The sequence below is a fragment of the Talpa occidentalis genome, unplaced genomic scaffold (genome assembly GCF_014898055.3).
Source record: "Talpa occidentalis isolate TD23 unplaced genomic scaffold, MPIMG_talOcc4v2.1 talOcc4.14, whole genome shotgun sequence".
Taxonomy (NCBI): domain Eukaryota; kingdom Metazoa; phylum Chordata; class Mammalia; order Eulipotyphla; family Talpidae; genus Talpa; species Talpa occidentalis.
Window position 1 is genome coordinate 6,158,916 of NW_023601433.1, and position 14,944 is coordinate 6,173,859.

Genomic DNA, 14,944 nt, shown 5'->3' on the forward strand with positions numbered 1-14,944 from the left:
TCAGCTCAGGGAAACACCAGGGTGTTCGGGACCTCAGATAGGGTTGAAGCTGCCTCCATTCCCTTCACGAGACTCAGTCACCCTGTGCTCCGAGAGGTGGGACTTGGCTGCGAGGTGGTGCCATCAGCTGAGAAGTCCAGGTTAGGCGACTGTGGGAAGCATCGGGGCGAAAGGAGGAGAGAAGACAGTGCCAACGCCTCCCCAGGGCTTCCAAAGCCTTTGGGCATAGCGTCTGAGGTGGAGCTTCGTTCATTGGAAATCGCGATGTGAATATTAGGTAGATGTTTAGGAGACATCAAAGGAAGGCTGGAAATTGTTTGCAAAACCAATTTTCTTTACTAAATATGTGTGTTTCTATTGGGCTACTGAGAAAGAATATTAAACTCTGGCAGGAAAAAAAATGTTGTGTAGAGAAAACAGGCACAACAAATTTTAATAACTTTTTCCTGATTACAGAGTAATTTATGATTATTGTGGGAAATATACAAAACAGGAAAATGTGGAGAAAAGTAAAGATCATTCCAAGTTTCACCATCCGCAGAGAACCACTCTCCAGCTATGAAATATTCTGGTTTTTTGCATCAGCCTAAATAATACATCAAAGCCCATGTGTAATGAGCACTTGCATTTTGCGAGCATCCTACTGAGCACAAAAAATACATTATCTTTGTTCATTCTTATGGAAACTCATGAGTTAAGTATTACCTTCTCCACTTAATATCAAGGAAGCTGAGACCAAGAGATCAAGTTCACACAAAAGGCTAAGTTCTGGACAGTGACCTTTGTGATCTCAAAATCAACTAACACAGAGAAGCTGCAAGTGGGGCCCAGCACCAGCACTGGGGGGTGGGGACTGGACACACTGGTCCATGCTGAGAAAGGCACAGAAGCTGGAGACCAGGAATTAGAAATCTTTATAGCAATTTCACATTTTTCGACCTCTGTGCATGTGACCAGTGACTCCCTTTGATGAAAAGGGTTTGGGGTCCCCACCATGAGCGACAAGCAGCACAGGGTTAAACTGCACACTGCTAAAAGAGAATGCTGGTCTTGCACCCCAAGACATCCGAGAAGCACTGCTGCAGCTCATGTTTGTACAGGGAGGTGCAGTTATTACTCCGCTCTGGGGAGCCCAACAGATCAAGAGACGACTGCCATGGAAAGATGGCAGTTCCTGTTCCCAAGGGGGCACACCGTGCCAGCAGGACCACCCGGAGGAGCACCAGGGATGGTCAGGAGGCAGAGTAAGTGGGAAGAGAGTGTGGGCGAGGGTCTTTGTTGTGGTTTCCATAGGGAGGAACGGGCGTGGCAGGCTTAGGACCGGCTGGTTTGGGTCATTTCAGCAGCTCTGAGGTATGTGGGTGGGGCCTAGGGGTCTGGTGCCTGACTTTAGGGTGATCTGGACAGCAGGACAGTGGCCCAGAGCATGAGAGTCCCACAAAGGTGGTGCCAAGGTGTGAGCTCCCGTGGGCTGGTGTGTATAAGAGAGGCACACACCCCAGCAAGCTCTTCATTATCGCAAGGACTGGCCAGCCCTGGGAGGGCACATTCCAGAGTCTGCAAAGTGCTTCATATAAAGCACTGCGCTGTCGCCCTAGGGTGATGGCAATGCAATCAAGGGAGCAAAGTCCCGTGAGAAGACATAGAGAGGCGCACCAACGTGTGACAGTGACAGTAGCTGCTCTGTGGCCCCAGGCGAGTCCTCTCTGCACATGCTCATCGTAGGGCAGGGCTAGCGAGAACTCGTGAGCAGAGCTCGAGGCAGGAGAGGAAACACCTGCCCTGGTCTTCATTCTCGGATGTCCTTCCCTTCTCCCGTGATAGACTTCCCAGCCAGGGCAAAGACGTGCTTCCAGCCTCCTTTGCAGCTAGGTGTGGCCATTCACAGTGTACTCGAGGAAGCAGTGTACAAAACAGCATGGTGAGGCAGGTTTCTGGAACTCTCCTTCATCCTTTATCTTCTCTTCCTCCCTGCTGTTGCTTGGAACCAGACATGATGGGTCCTGGGGACAAGGCCTGGCACTAGGGATGGTGGAGAGGAAAGCTGAAGGCACTGAATGCTGAGGCTGGGAGGGAGCACCTGGCTGAGCCCGCCCTGGCTGCTGCCTGGGGACTCGCAAGTCAGAGAGAACGTCCATGTTGAATATGTCACTGGCATTGGGCTAAACCTCATCCAAGCTAACACACTCCTGTCGCCAAAACCCCTGCTCTCCCGATGCTCCGCAGTGCTCCCTGCTGGCTGTGTACGCCTGACTGGGAGACAGGGCAGAGAGGACATCAGCCACAAAGACCCTGCTTGAGGCGGCAGAATGGTAAAAAGAGGCTTCCTGAAGGGATTTTACACACACACACACACACACACACACACAATAGCTGGGGTACAGGCCAGAGGCACGGGAGGGTGAGAGGATCCACCAGAGACAGAGCGGGGAACAGAACAGGCAGACTGACTGAAATACACTGCTGAGGGGAGCAGAGAGCACAACAGGAGAGGTCTCCTGTGCCATGTGGGTATCTCCCTGGCCGGCCGGGAATCGAACCCGTGCTGCAGAGGCTGCGGACAGCTTCACAGCACTGCACTCAATCTGCTGCACCACCAGGGGAGGCCCCCTGAAGGAACATTTTACAAAAACCCACTTGGGGCCTTGGGGCAGGGGAGCTTGTTTTGTGCTGAGCCCCTGGGCGTTAACCCTCTGGTGAATGCTGCGGTGACCCAGAGCCCAGGCCACCTGGAGTTCACTTTAGAAAAACCCAAGCATGCTCACAGCCGTGGCGACCATGGCGGCTTCCTGCCACACGACCCCTGGTGCCCTGGACATGGCCGGTGCTGACTCTTCACCAGAGCCGCCATTACAGCCTATAAATTTAGACTAATTAGAGGAAAAACAAAGGCAGCACACACGCAGCACCCATCACCGAACTTTCCACCTTTCACTATGGCCTGCCCTCGGAGGCCGTGTCCACAGCACATGTCCTCGGGACTGCAGCTGCGCGGGCGCAGGCACACCCCGCCCCAGCCGTGTCTTCAGTGGCTAGACGGTGGTGGGCTGAGACTGGTCCTGGTGGATAGTGTGGGACCAAAGAGGAAGGGGGTGCCTACCCCTTGGGCCTTTGCTATCTCAAGGAAGGGTCATGAAAAGCGAAAGGAAGTGGTGAGTGGGCAGGAAATAAGACGGACCCCCAGCAGGAGGGGGACAGCAGAGCTGGGCCTGTCCTCAGCTCAGCACCAGCGGTGGGCTGTGGGAAGTCTCGTGGTCTCCGGGTCCCCGGGGCTTTGCATGTGTCAAATTCCACTGAACCCCAAGCTCCACAGGGCAGAAGCTGCCCACCTGCCCCCAGGAACACAGGCCCCCCGCATCATTCCAGACCACGCAGGTGACTTATCCTGGATAAGTAAATGGGTAGACCCGCACGCCCTCTCTGCCCAGCCTTCCACCTTCTCACAGAGGCTGAGAAGGACTGACTGAGTCAAGAGTGGGAGGCACAGGGCCAGCTTCCTGGGGTGCTGCGGGAGGGCGTCAGGCTGACTCTGGGTGCAGGTGGGCGTGTTGACTCAGGTCAGCGGGACACTCTCAGCGGAGCTCTCGTGACAGCCACAAGGGACATTCCTTTGCCTTTATCTTGGCCACCTGATACCTGACTACATGCTCTGGTTCAAAGCCACTTTTAATCCTTCCTGAAGCAGGAGGAAAAGTCCCAGAAAAGAAATCCAACCCTCTCCCTTCCTTGTCCACTATCACTGTGGCCTTCCAGCCGGTCCCTCCCAACATTCTCCTGCTGATAATCCCAGAAACATTTACAGCAGTTGCCTGGGATGTTTCTTTTCTTTCTTTGGCTAATATACAATTTTGCTATTTACAAAAGCTACAAATGGAATGCAAATGCGCCCTGTCACTTTCCCACATTGTTCCCGGCTTAGATTCTGACTTTGAAGGGGTGAACCTTACATTTGTGAGAACACTCAAATTTAGTGTAATTTCAGGCGAGACTGTGGTTCCCTCAGTTACTGGAAGTGCAGAAACGCAAGAGCCTGCTAGTGCCATCGGGCTGTGATACCCCAGTCCTTACACACCCCAGAGGCGCCCCGGCTCCCCCACCCCAGATGAGGGAAAAGCAAGGCAGACCCCTCTTATTTTGTTTTTAATATTCTAAATTGCTTTGCGAGCGAGTTCAAGGGTGGATGTTGGGGAATAAGTCGGAATGTGTGACAAGAAATTTATTTTTTATTAAGATAAAGGTTGGATGGAAAGGATTAGTCTTATTGCACGTGGAAAGATGAAAACTGAGCTTTGTGATCACAGTCTTGCCAACGATAAGGGTGTACAGAGAGTGAAGACACATCTGTTCCCTGAATCCTGACATGCAGAACTAAGAAGATACAGTGAGAATCACAGGCAGTGCCTATTTACACCTACATTTGGGATCCCCAAGTGCCGGAAGGACCTTAGCGACCCCATGCCCCTGGAAGTCACTGAGCCCCAGGGTGACGATTAAATTAAAATTCCCTCCTGCCACTGGCCATCTAGGGCAATTCAGCCTCATTGGTGCCTCAGTTTCCTCAAATGCAATATGGAGGTGACAGTGCCTCGTGGAAGGATTGCCAGATTCCTCATCACTCCCAAGAAGTCATGTCTAGGGTGCTCCTAACTCACTATGCCCCGGGGTGACTACTGGAGAGGGGGTTGGTTAGATGTGTAAACGTGAGGTACAGTTTTGGGATTTCCAGGAGTTTCAGCTCTGAAAGGAGGAGCAACCCCTTAGCTAGTGTCAGAGACCAGAAAGGGCTGCCCTATGGTTGGGTGTGACTTGGGGGGGCCCTTCAGGGCTCTGCAGCTCTTGCTCCTCTCACCCTCATTAACACACACCTCCCGGGGCCTGGTTAGTGCCTGGGGAGCTACTATGCTCTATTAATTTGAGTGAAAATGTTAATGAGTGGGAACGATTTGTCACTTGCTGCCACTCCCATAGAACTCCTGCCTTTTACCCAAACATTTAATGACTTGGCCTAAAGAAGTGATTAATGCGGGGGCCTCCCCGGTGGCGCAGTGGTTGAGCGCTGGGCTGCGAAGCTGCCCGTAGCCTCTGCGGCGCCGGTTCGATCCCCGGCTGCTCCCTGGCCACTGGAGGAGGGTCCCACATGGCGCGCAGACCTCCCCTGCCGCCCGCTGCTCCCCTCAGCAGTGTACTTTGGTCCTTCTGCCTGCTCTGCTCCCCGCTCTGGCTCTGGTGAATTCTCTCACCCTCCCGCGCTTCTGACTGTACCCAGTGCTTGTATAAATAAATAAATAAATCTTTAAAAAAAAAAAAAAAAAAGTGATTAATGTGGAACCTTCCAGTTTCTTGGAAAACCAAGGCATTAAACAGAGGCATCAGGACGGCGAGGGCGGAACGGGGGTGGCACAGGGGGCTGAGCCCAGTCTGAGTCCATGTGGCCGTTTCCAGTGCCATAGGTGTGACACTGCCTGCGAACTCCATCACCCTCTTCCCAGATCCCGGGAGCAGACCCAGTTTTCAGAGGCAGCTGCCTGGAGCCGGGAATGCACGCTGACTCCCAAGCAGCAGCTGACCCGGGGGATCCCAGCCCAAGTGCTTACAGGCTGGGGCCCCCTATTTTTTATCACCTCCAAATAAAACCCCATCACTGCGACTCGGAGCGCAAGGAGCGCCTGGGCAGGAGGAAGGCAGCTCTGTCTCCCAGCAGGTGTAGCTGACGGATGTTGCACTGTGGATTTGGTCTCCAGGGCACTCTAAAAGGATTGTTCTATACATTTCCACTTCTCTGGCCACCCGGAATGACCCGTCTCAAGTGGGCCCAAGGGAGGACGGTGCCGAGCCTGGGGTGATCACTTAGGTCACCTCACAGGAAACGGAGGGAGATTTCATTGTAACAGTGGCTGGAGCCACGAGGGCTGCCGGACCTGGGCTGCGTTAGGATCACAGCAACCTCCTCCGATGTTCCGCACAGTCAGAGTGTAGTCAGGAGGGAAGCAAAGGGAGAGCCAACAGCCAGTCCTTCTTGCTGTCTTGAGTGATCTTAGAAGCTGGGCAGAAGTCCACAGCCCTGCTGGAGCGCGACCCACACACGTGCATAGTCTGTCCCCCCAAACCCCAAGCCACTAGGGGGCAGGAAACGTCTCTCTCCTCTTGCTATCTCTAGCTCCTCACACAGGGTAGGTGCTCAATAAATGTCACCCAAGTGACAGGGTGAAAGATGAGTGATTGAAATATCGAGCCCCGGGACAGGCGTGCCAGTGCCATGTCCTCACCTCCTCTTAACCCCACTCCCCAACCTTCATCAGAAAACATGATTAAAAAAATAAAAAACCCACAACTCCTAAGCCAACCATCCAGCAAGACACAGGGAAAGATCGAAGCACTCAGAAAATGTGGCGATGGGTGGTGGGCAACCGTTGTTGGGGTCTCTCCCACCTCGCACGGACAGGGAGTGACCTCCAACCTGCTGCTCCGCATCCGAGTCTCTCTCCCCAGGAACAGCGTGCGTTGGTCTGGAGCGGTTGCCGTGGAAGGAGCCGGGGAGCAGGGACTTTGCAAGGGGTTGGGGAAGAAATGTGCAGACACCTCCTCTGGGGAAGAGGCAGATGCACCCCACACTCAGAACGTGCCCATTTCTCTGCTGTGTCTATCAGCTGCTCTGCAGGCAGAGTGATGGGGACGCCTTCTGCTGGGGGGAGCTCACCCTGGCTCCCCACGTCAACAAGAGTGGTCCGCTTGGAAGCCTCCCTCCTGTCCGTCCTTCCTATACACAAAAAGGCCGAGGAACAAAGAAATCAGAAAGGCCTCTTACCTGCCCCGGGTCTGGGGAAGGGAGGGCCTGGCCAGCCAGCACCCTGGGGCTCTCCACCACCGGCCAGTGCTTCTGGGGAATCGGGGCATTCCCTAGAGCTTCTTGAGTGGGAAGCTCTTTTCCCCCCCAAACTCAAGCCCCAAAGACCCTTAATAAACAAGATGAATATTGCTGGGAAGTTACATTTCCTGATTTCAGGACTATTAGTGCAAAAAGAAAATCCTAGATAATGGTCTAATTTGAGCAAAATTTCACGGGCCCTTGCCAGCCCCGGCTAAGCTGTGTTAAAATTGTCTAAGGCTAGGAAGTATCCGGCCGGGGGGTCGTCACCCCATGTGAGCCTGGATTTTCTAGAAGGCCTTTGGATCAAGAGAGGAGTCTGGAGGTATTGATTTTGCCAGGAGAGGGTAAGACCTGAGAGACAAAGCTGGCCCAGAGGAGCGCGCCAGGACCCGGGCCAGGCCGGTGCTGAGCCTGCCATTGTGGGCAGGAGCCACGCGCCACGGCGTGACTTTGGGCAACTCGACAGCCTCTGGGACTAGTCGCGAGTGTGCAGATGGAGACCTGGAGGGGGCTGAGCCGTCACTCGTGGGCTGAGCACCCTGCCCACAAATTGCAATCGGCATCTCCATCCAAGTTGGCCGGGCCTGGATGTTTCTTCCCCTGTCCCCCGCCCCCACTCCCCGCCTAACTCGCCCACCTGGGCAACCTCCGCCTGGCTGAAGGCGCCTCCTCCTGCGCGCTGGGGGCTGTCCCGGTCCCCAGGTGTTGGTCTTTGTGTCGGGAAAACTTTGCTAGAAGCCAGGGCGCTGGACAAAGAGCTGGCGAGGGAGGGCGGTCGCCAGTGCGCGGGGAGGGCGCGCGGGGCCGTGCGCGCTCTGCCCTGGCGGGTGAGCTCGACACCCGGACGCACGCGGTGCCCAGCCCGGCCTTCCCGGGCGGGAGTGGCAGGCTCCCGCCTCACCCCGGCGGCGAGAAGCCGGGCGGCGCGGCAGAGGCAGAGGCAGAGGCAGAGGCAGAGGCAGAGGCGGGCTGCTGGACACTGGAGTTGACTGGGGAGGGAGGGGGCGAGCAGAGGCGTGGAGCAAAGCTGTCAAACTGCGCGCGGAGCCGGAGCAAGAGCTGGGCGGGGGGAGGGGAGGGGAGGGGAGGGGAGGGGCAGGCAGGAGCCGAGAGGGAGCGAGCGGGCTCGCTGCGCCTGAGCAACCCCTGCCTGCCGCTGTCGCCGCCCGCCGCCGGCCCGGAGCGCCCGGAGCGCAGGGTGTCTGCCCCCCGCGCGGTGGCCCCGGCGCCCGCCGCTGCGCCCCCAGCCCGGCTCCGAGCGCCGGCCCGAGCGGTCCCGGCGGGCGCGAACCCGCCACGAGCCCACCATGCAGCTGCAGTTCCGGAGCTGGATGCTGGCCGCGCTCACGCTGCTCGTGGTCTTCCTCATCTTCGCTGACATCTCCGAGATCGAAGAAGAAATCGGGTAAATAGCTGCGCCCGGGCAGCGCCGAGCCCGGCGGGATCTCGCCCTCCCGGGGACTCGTCCCCCACCCCGCCCCCTGCTTTGTGTGCGCCGCCCCCCCCCCCCACACTCCGCTGGAGACGTGGGGGGCGGTTTGGGCTGGGGGCGGCGGTGTCCAGGCCTGGGACTGTTTGGGGAGCGCAGCGCAGGGCGGGGGCGCGGCTGCCTCGGTGTATCCCGGGCGGGGCGGGCGCACCCCGAGCTCCCGCTGTCCCGCGCCGGGGAGCTGCGTCTCCCACCCTGGCCCCCGGCCCCGGAGTGTCCGTGCGGGGTGTCGAGGGGGGCCAGGGAGGGCGCCGGGGAGTGTCCGGGGCGGGCGGAGGGGCCGAGAGTGGCGGAGGCAGGAGTTTCTTTGTCTCCTGCTCGGCCGCTTTCTCGCCTTGGCAAAGTGGGCAGGGGGCGCGCGGGGAGCTCTGCGCTGGGGGGAGGGGATCCCCAGGCCGGATCAGAGGGGGGCTCTGCACGAGCCCCCGGGGAGGGGAGTGTCCCCAATATAACAGACACCCCCACTCGCCTCGGGTCGGCCTGGGCGCCTGGCGTTGGGGCGCAGACTGGCACCGCTGGAGGCGGGGCGCGTGGGGTTGAGCTGAGACACCCCTCCACCTCGCCGTACCCCAGCTTTGGACGCTCAGCGGATCCCGCGGGGCTCCATCCTTCCCGTGCACTCTCGGTGCGAAGACTGAGCCTTTTCGGGCAAAGTCCTACCGCTTCTCAATAGCCTTGGGGGCCCCCCTGGGCGCGCAGACTCCCCTGGCTTTCCTGGGGCACTGTCAGGAGGTGAGGGGGGACAGCGAGCCCCTGCCCTGGCGCTAGACCTGCCCGAGCTGGTACTTGCAGCTTGGGACGCGCCAGCCGTGGGTGGGGGCTAAGGCTGCGCCCTGCCCTCCACCGAGGCGCCACAAAGAGCCTGCAACTGGCGGCGGGCAGGTGGGGAGGCAGCCAGCCAAGGTTCTGAGGGCCCCAAAGAGAGCGTCCTGACCTGGGTAGGGGGAAGGTGAGGTCACACAGGGAACAGAAGATGCCCTCCTCCTTGTGGCCAGTGCGCGCCCCGCGCGCCCACGCGCCCCACTCGGGTCCAGCGCCGCGCGGCCCCTCTTTTGTCCCATTTGTTATTTCTCGCGTCCCCTATTTCATGCGCTCCCAGCGCAGGCTGAGGACCCGCCGTGCTCTGATCCCCGAAGCAGGGAACGCGGGTCCTGGGCCCAAGATGCTAAGGCCCTAAGCACCCAAAGCCGGTGAGGTCTCCCTCGCTGCCCGCCCCCGCCCCAGCTCAGCCACCCTGGAATCCCTTCTGTGGACTCCAGGGCGCTTCAGAAGGCCGCTCTCTGCCTCTGCTGCCTCCTCCTCCCCCTGGGTTTCCCCAAGAGCTCAGAAAACTTTCACAAATACGTTTCCATTCATACACAACCTGCTAGCGGCTCCCACGCGCAGAGAGAGAAACTCGCTACTTTCTGTAACTGTTTGCTTAAATAAACGTGGGTGGGACTGAAAAGCCAGCAGGGTAGGTGTGGGGGCCATGGAGGACTTAGCCTCTGCGTGTTCTCCCAGAGGTGGGAGCAGCCTGGCCCAGACCACTTGCTGACCTTGACATGTGGGAGGGCAGGACCAAGAGCTGCCCATCGCTGCGCTGTGAAAACACCAGTGCTGCTCACATCCCTTGCTGTCCCTGAACTTTTATCCAGTACCTGCCACAGGACAAGGACTTTTCAAGAGGCAAATCACTTAGCTCTGAATGCTGCACTTTCCAGGTCCGGCCCCACATTAGGCTGTTCCAGTGGGGTTCCCAGGAATGCACGCCCACACCTGAGCTAAGCAGGGCGGTGATGTCTATATTGAAATGCCAGAACTCTACCACTAAGGGTGTGCCCGGGACCTGTTCCATAGGATGGGGTGGCGGGGCTGCCTGTGCCGATCCTGGGGAAAACTGTCCAAAAAGCCAAATGTGTGATCTGTGACATGGACCGTTCTGGCGCCACTGTCCTCAGATTCTCCCCTATGTTGACCACATGAGACCCCACGCCCCCAGTTTCACCGATATTCTGGCGCGCACATGTCTAACTCAGAGGAGTGAGGCATGTCTGGGATCCCCCAAGGCTGGGAGGCAGGACGGGGCAGCGGGTGGTAATTCCAACAGTCCCTCCATCTGCTTCCCAGCGAGTCTTCAAGCTGAGTCACTAATTGATCCTGGGGGCCACCCAACTTTGAGCAGCCAACCAGGGCTCATGAGGGACGGGCCTGGAACAGTGGCCAGGAAGGGGCACCCTGTCTACTCACTGAATGCCTCCTGGAAGCCCTGGGTCCTGTCCAGGCCATGGTGACCTGCCGGGCCCTGCCCAGCTGCCCCTCCCAGAGGCCCACCTGTGCGGGGGAGACGCCCATCACCTGCCAGTGTCAGCCCCTGCGAGAAAACGGTGGTTTACGGAAGGACAGTTGCTTCTGGGAGGCCCTGAGATCTGTTAGGAAGGAGGAGGAAGCTCGTTTTGGAGTAAATTTTCCAAATTTAGGAATGAGAATAGAAGAGGGAATTACATGTATTCTCTGGAGCAACAAAACTGGGATTCACTTTTCTTGGGCTTGAGTCCCTTTATTACACAACGAGACTTTGGACAGCAGGTTCTGCCTCATGTTTGCTCAGGTATTGGGAGGCCATGGCGCCCCTCCAGGGACCGCTTCTGAGGGACAGTCCCTCTCTCATGGGATGATTTTCAAAGTTCCCTTTCTCACTTACTTGTTTATTGAAATGCCTCCCTAAGGCTGAATGCAAAAAGGAAATGTAAAAAGACAATTCTCTGCAAAGGGCCCAGAGGAGGAGCCAATTCATATTCCAACAGAGAGGGGAGGTACGAAAATGGCCCCATGTCTTTATGCCCCGAGATTTAGAATCCTCAGACCAAGCTGTAAGCTAAAAGGTCCCAGACTGTCCCCCTGAGCCTTAGCAGAGTGCAGCCCCAAGAAGGAATGTGGGGCTGGCTGTCCAGCCCCTGCAGCAGCTCTGAACCCTGACACAGAGGCTCACAGGGCCTTGGGAAGGGGAGCGAGCCAAGAGTCCCCCCCAGGAAACCTCCTCTTGGTACAATTAGGATAAATTTGACCCCAGAAGTCACATCACGTATGCAAGATCACACACTGACTGAAGGACAGGATGAGCGAACACTGGTCTCCTCACCTGTGACCAACGCCTTGGTCCATAAGGGTTAGGGCCTCTGGTTTAAGAGGAAGTGCCTAGTAATAAAAACCATAATCACGACAGTAGTGAGGATGAAGATGCTGCCATCTTTGGCATTTATTGAGCACTTGCTCTGAGCCAAGTGCCGTTCCCAGTGCTTTGTAGACCTTAATGCATCACACCCCCGTGGTGACCCAGTGGGCACCTACCAGGGCCACCAACAGCTGAGCGCTGCATGCCAGATACTACTTCACAGGGCTGTCACTCCAAACCTCCAGTCCCGGGGGCGGGGGCAGTGGCTATGTGTCGAAGTCCAGTTTATCGGCAAGAAAACTGAGGCGCAGAGAGGGTGTAGCAATTGCCAGGGATGAAACAAGTGATGCAGCTCCACAAGGAGCCAAAGATTCTGCTGGACAGCGGTGTCCTCTGAATTCTTTTGCCCCTGCCTGCCTAATTCATTCCCCGGATTCTTCCAAAGACCCACTTTCCAGGGAGTCTGCTCTGCCTTCATAGTTTCCCCCAACTATCCTTCTGGTCCAAGCAATGCCAAGCAACTCGATGCCAGAGCATCTGCCACTTCTACAAGCACACGACTGGGCATCGGTGCCTGGGCCAGGGCTGACAGTTCAGATATTTAACATCTGGTCCCTCTTGGATACCAACCTGGTGGAATGGCATCCGACTGGTCAGAACCAGTGGGTGGTCGCCATGGCCGAGGGTCCCGGCAGACTGCAGCCAGACATCAGGCCCCGTCTGGGAAGGGACTAGGCCAGAGGAGCCAGCTCTGATCATCAGCTGAGATGAGATCGGTTAGCAGGCGGCCACCCCTGACATCAGCCCAGGGTAAGATGAGGTGTGCCCCTGAGTGCTAAGTCCAGGGGGGTATGAAAGACTGTGACCTTGGGGCGTGGCAGGCCAGGCTTCCTGAAAGAGCATGCATAGTCACTCAGGACTCTGTAACTTGGGGGGAAGCCCCTTCCTCTCCCCGGTCCCCATGTAAATCACTCAAGTGTAAACATGATTGGAGGATAAAATAGGAGAGAAAGGTCTGGTTTTAACTTACTCGCTCCAAGTCCTTGTTGCCAACTGTTCCTAGCATCACATTTAAATTGTAAATAGATACTCATCTATAATAATCCAACCATAGTCACCACTCAAGGCCTCTCTCCCCTTGTAAAGCAGGGTTGCTAGGTTTTCAAAGTGTTTAGGTTTACAAATTGGGGATGTGGTCCATTTGCAAATTAGAAATATTTCTCAGCAACAGTGGAATTCCATGAAGGCTGCGGCTCCTTTTAGCACAGCATCCCGGCAGGACGTGCTCTGCCCATGCCCCGAGGCAGATGCCCTGGGCTCCAGCCACTGTGTGTGGCTCTCAAGGCCCCATGCCGGGTGTGACTCCCCGCCCCTGTGCCTTTGCCCCTGCTTCTCCCCCGGCTCCTTTCTGGAACAAGCTTCCGTGCACACACTGCCCTTCCTTCCTCTGACTCCTTCAAGGTGGAATCCCCTCCTTTGCAAAGCATTCCCCGGCCCATGCCCCTCCACCCACAGGTTGAGGCAGCTGGACCCCCATGTGTAGCCCCACACCCCATCGTGCCCGTATCCTGTGGACATGAGCTCACCAGTTATGCCTCCTTTTCCTCACCCCCAGCCCCTAGTAACAGCATATGGTTTAGTGAACGAAGCCCATAAAGAATCTCTGAATGGCACACGAGGACCAGGGCCTGGCAAAAATCAATATCTGGGCTTTCTGCCCCCGGAGGTCTGTGCCTTTCTAGTAATAGTTAAAGACCCTCGGCCTGGCTCAGAAAGCCCTGTGGCTTCCTAGCACATGGGTCCGATGTGGAGGGGACAGAACAGTGAAGGGCACGTGGTCAGAATGTTGGGGGGTGAAGGGGTAGAATCAAAAGGCCCTCCCTAATTTGTGAGGGGGTGGTGGTGCAGTGTTTCCAATTCCTGGTTCAGAATAAAAGCAAAAATGTGGAGCCCCCTCCAAGCCTCTGTCCAGCTTTTATTTTCCAGAGAGCCCTGTGTGGCCTGCCACTGACCACAGCGCCACTGTGCCCTCTGCCATCCTCTGCGGAGCAGGAGGTGGCCGCTCCGCCATCTTCGCCACCTCCGGGGCTTCAGTGCTGGGTCAAAAGCAACTTGGACCAGGTGTCTCCTTCCGGGGCGGGCCCCAGAAAGGGTGCCGGACGTTGTCCGGCTGCAACACTGAGGGGGCGAGAAATGCGCCGCGTGGTGTCAGAGATTTCCCTCACCAAGCACTTGGCAGTGGTGTTTTGTCTCTGAAACAGGTCAAGCCAGGGACGAGTGATGGATGGTTAAGACTCGGGGCGGCCTCAGAAACCGAGACAAGTTCAGCCGCCTCTTGTCTTTCGGCTGCTCGAGCAATAGCAAGTTGGAGAGACAGATGGGAAGATTCGGTGAAAACACCGAGGGAGGGGCAGGACAGGAAGGCCAGCAGCCCAGAGTGGCAGGTGGCTGTCTCCTGCCAGGAGATGGAAAACAGGCTCTGTCTCCCCAGGAGAAGCCTCGGGGGAGTCGCCTGGGTGCCGCCTGCACCCCAGGAGCAGTCCCCAGTGTCTGAGTGACTGCCAGTCTGGGGCTTGTCCTTAAGTGTGGAGATTAGTCACTCTCCCGGGTGGCAGCTGGGATGGTTTTAAATTCTCCCCAGTCGCCTGTGATTCGTCAGTCAGCTCGGAGGCTGCGGTGCCCTGGCTGGACCTGTTGGCCTCAGGCTTTTCTCAGCCTCAGCTGTCAGAGTGGCGAAGGGGGCCACACCAGCTGGGGAGACAGGGCTGAGTGTCACCGTGGCTGGGAGGCCCCTCCTGCCACAGTAGAAACCTCAGCGGGTGGCTGACTGGGGATGGCTGAGTGGAAGGAAGCTGGAGTAACTTCTGTGTGATGGTGGGGGCACAAGGAGGGCCTCAGCTCTGCTTCCTGGTCCCTTTTGAAGGCCCAGGCCTATCATGTCTCCTCCTGCCCTTCAAAGGCCAGAGGTTGGAAAGACCAGCCCAGGGACTACTGGTGATCATCCAAAGAGGGGTGGTCGTCCAAAAGGAAGCAGAGATGACCCATGCCGCCAGGGTGCATGTTGCTTTCACGTCATCATGTCCCCAGCAGAGCCCCCCAACTTTCCCAGACACCGTGCGACTTCCCTCTGCAGTGATAAGATGCTTTCCTTTCCTGAGAGAGGGCGACAGTAGCCGGCAGAGGCAACAGCTCCCTTCAGTTTGAAGAGGCTGGTCATAGGACTTCCCAGCCCCAGTTTCTCAGGAGTGTTCCCCATCCTGGCGATCTCATAGTCTGGGGTTGGAGTTTACCTTGAAGAGCAGGCGAGGGGATGGCTTCCGGAAACATCCCTGCCCTGAGACAGCGCCCCGCTAGGCCCGCCAGCAGAGGAGAACAACCGTCGTGTTTTTGCACATGTGTGTTGAGTTAAACACCTTCCCAAGCACGGGAGCTC

The 14,944-nt window shown here is 57.2% G+C and overlaps 1 protein-coding gene across 1 annotated transcript in view; it reads left to right on the forward strand.

The window, feature by feature from the left end:
• Positions 1-8,084: 8,084 nt before the first annotated feature.
• The window catches only part of ST8SIA2 (ST8 alpha-N-acetyl-neuraminide alpha-2,8-sialyltransferase 2), a 48,150-nt gene continuing 41,290 nt past the window's right edge, over positions 8,085-14,944 (forward strand). The window contains exon 1 of the mRNA XM_037510034.2: positions 8,085-8,273. Coding sequence (XP_037365931.1) covers positions 8,176-8,273 — 98 coding nt within the window. The 5' untranslated portion in view covers positions 8,085-8,175. The remainder of the gene's footprint in view (positions 8,274-14,944) is intronic.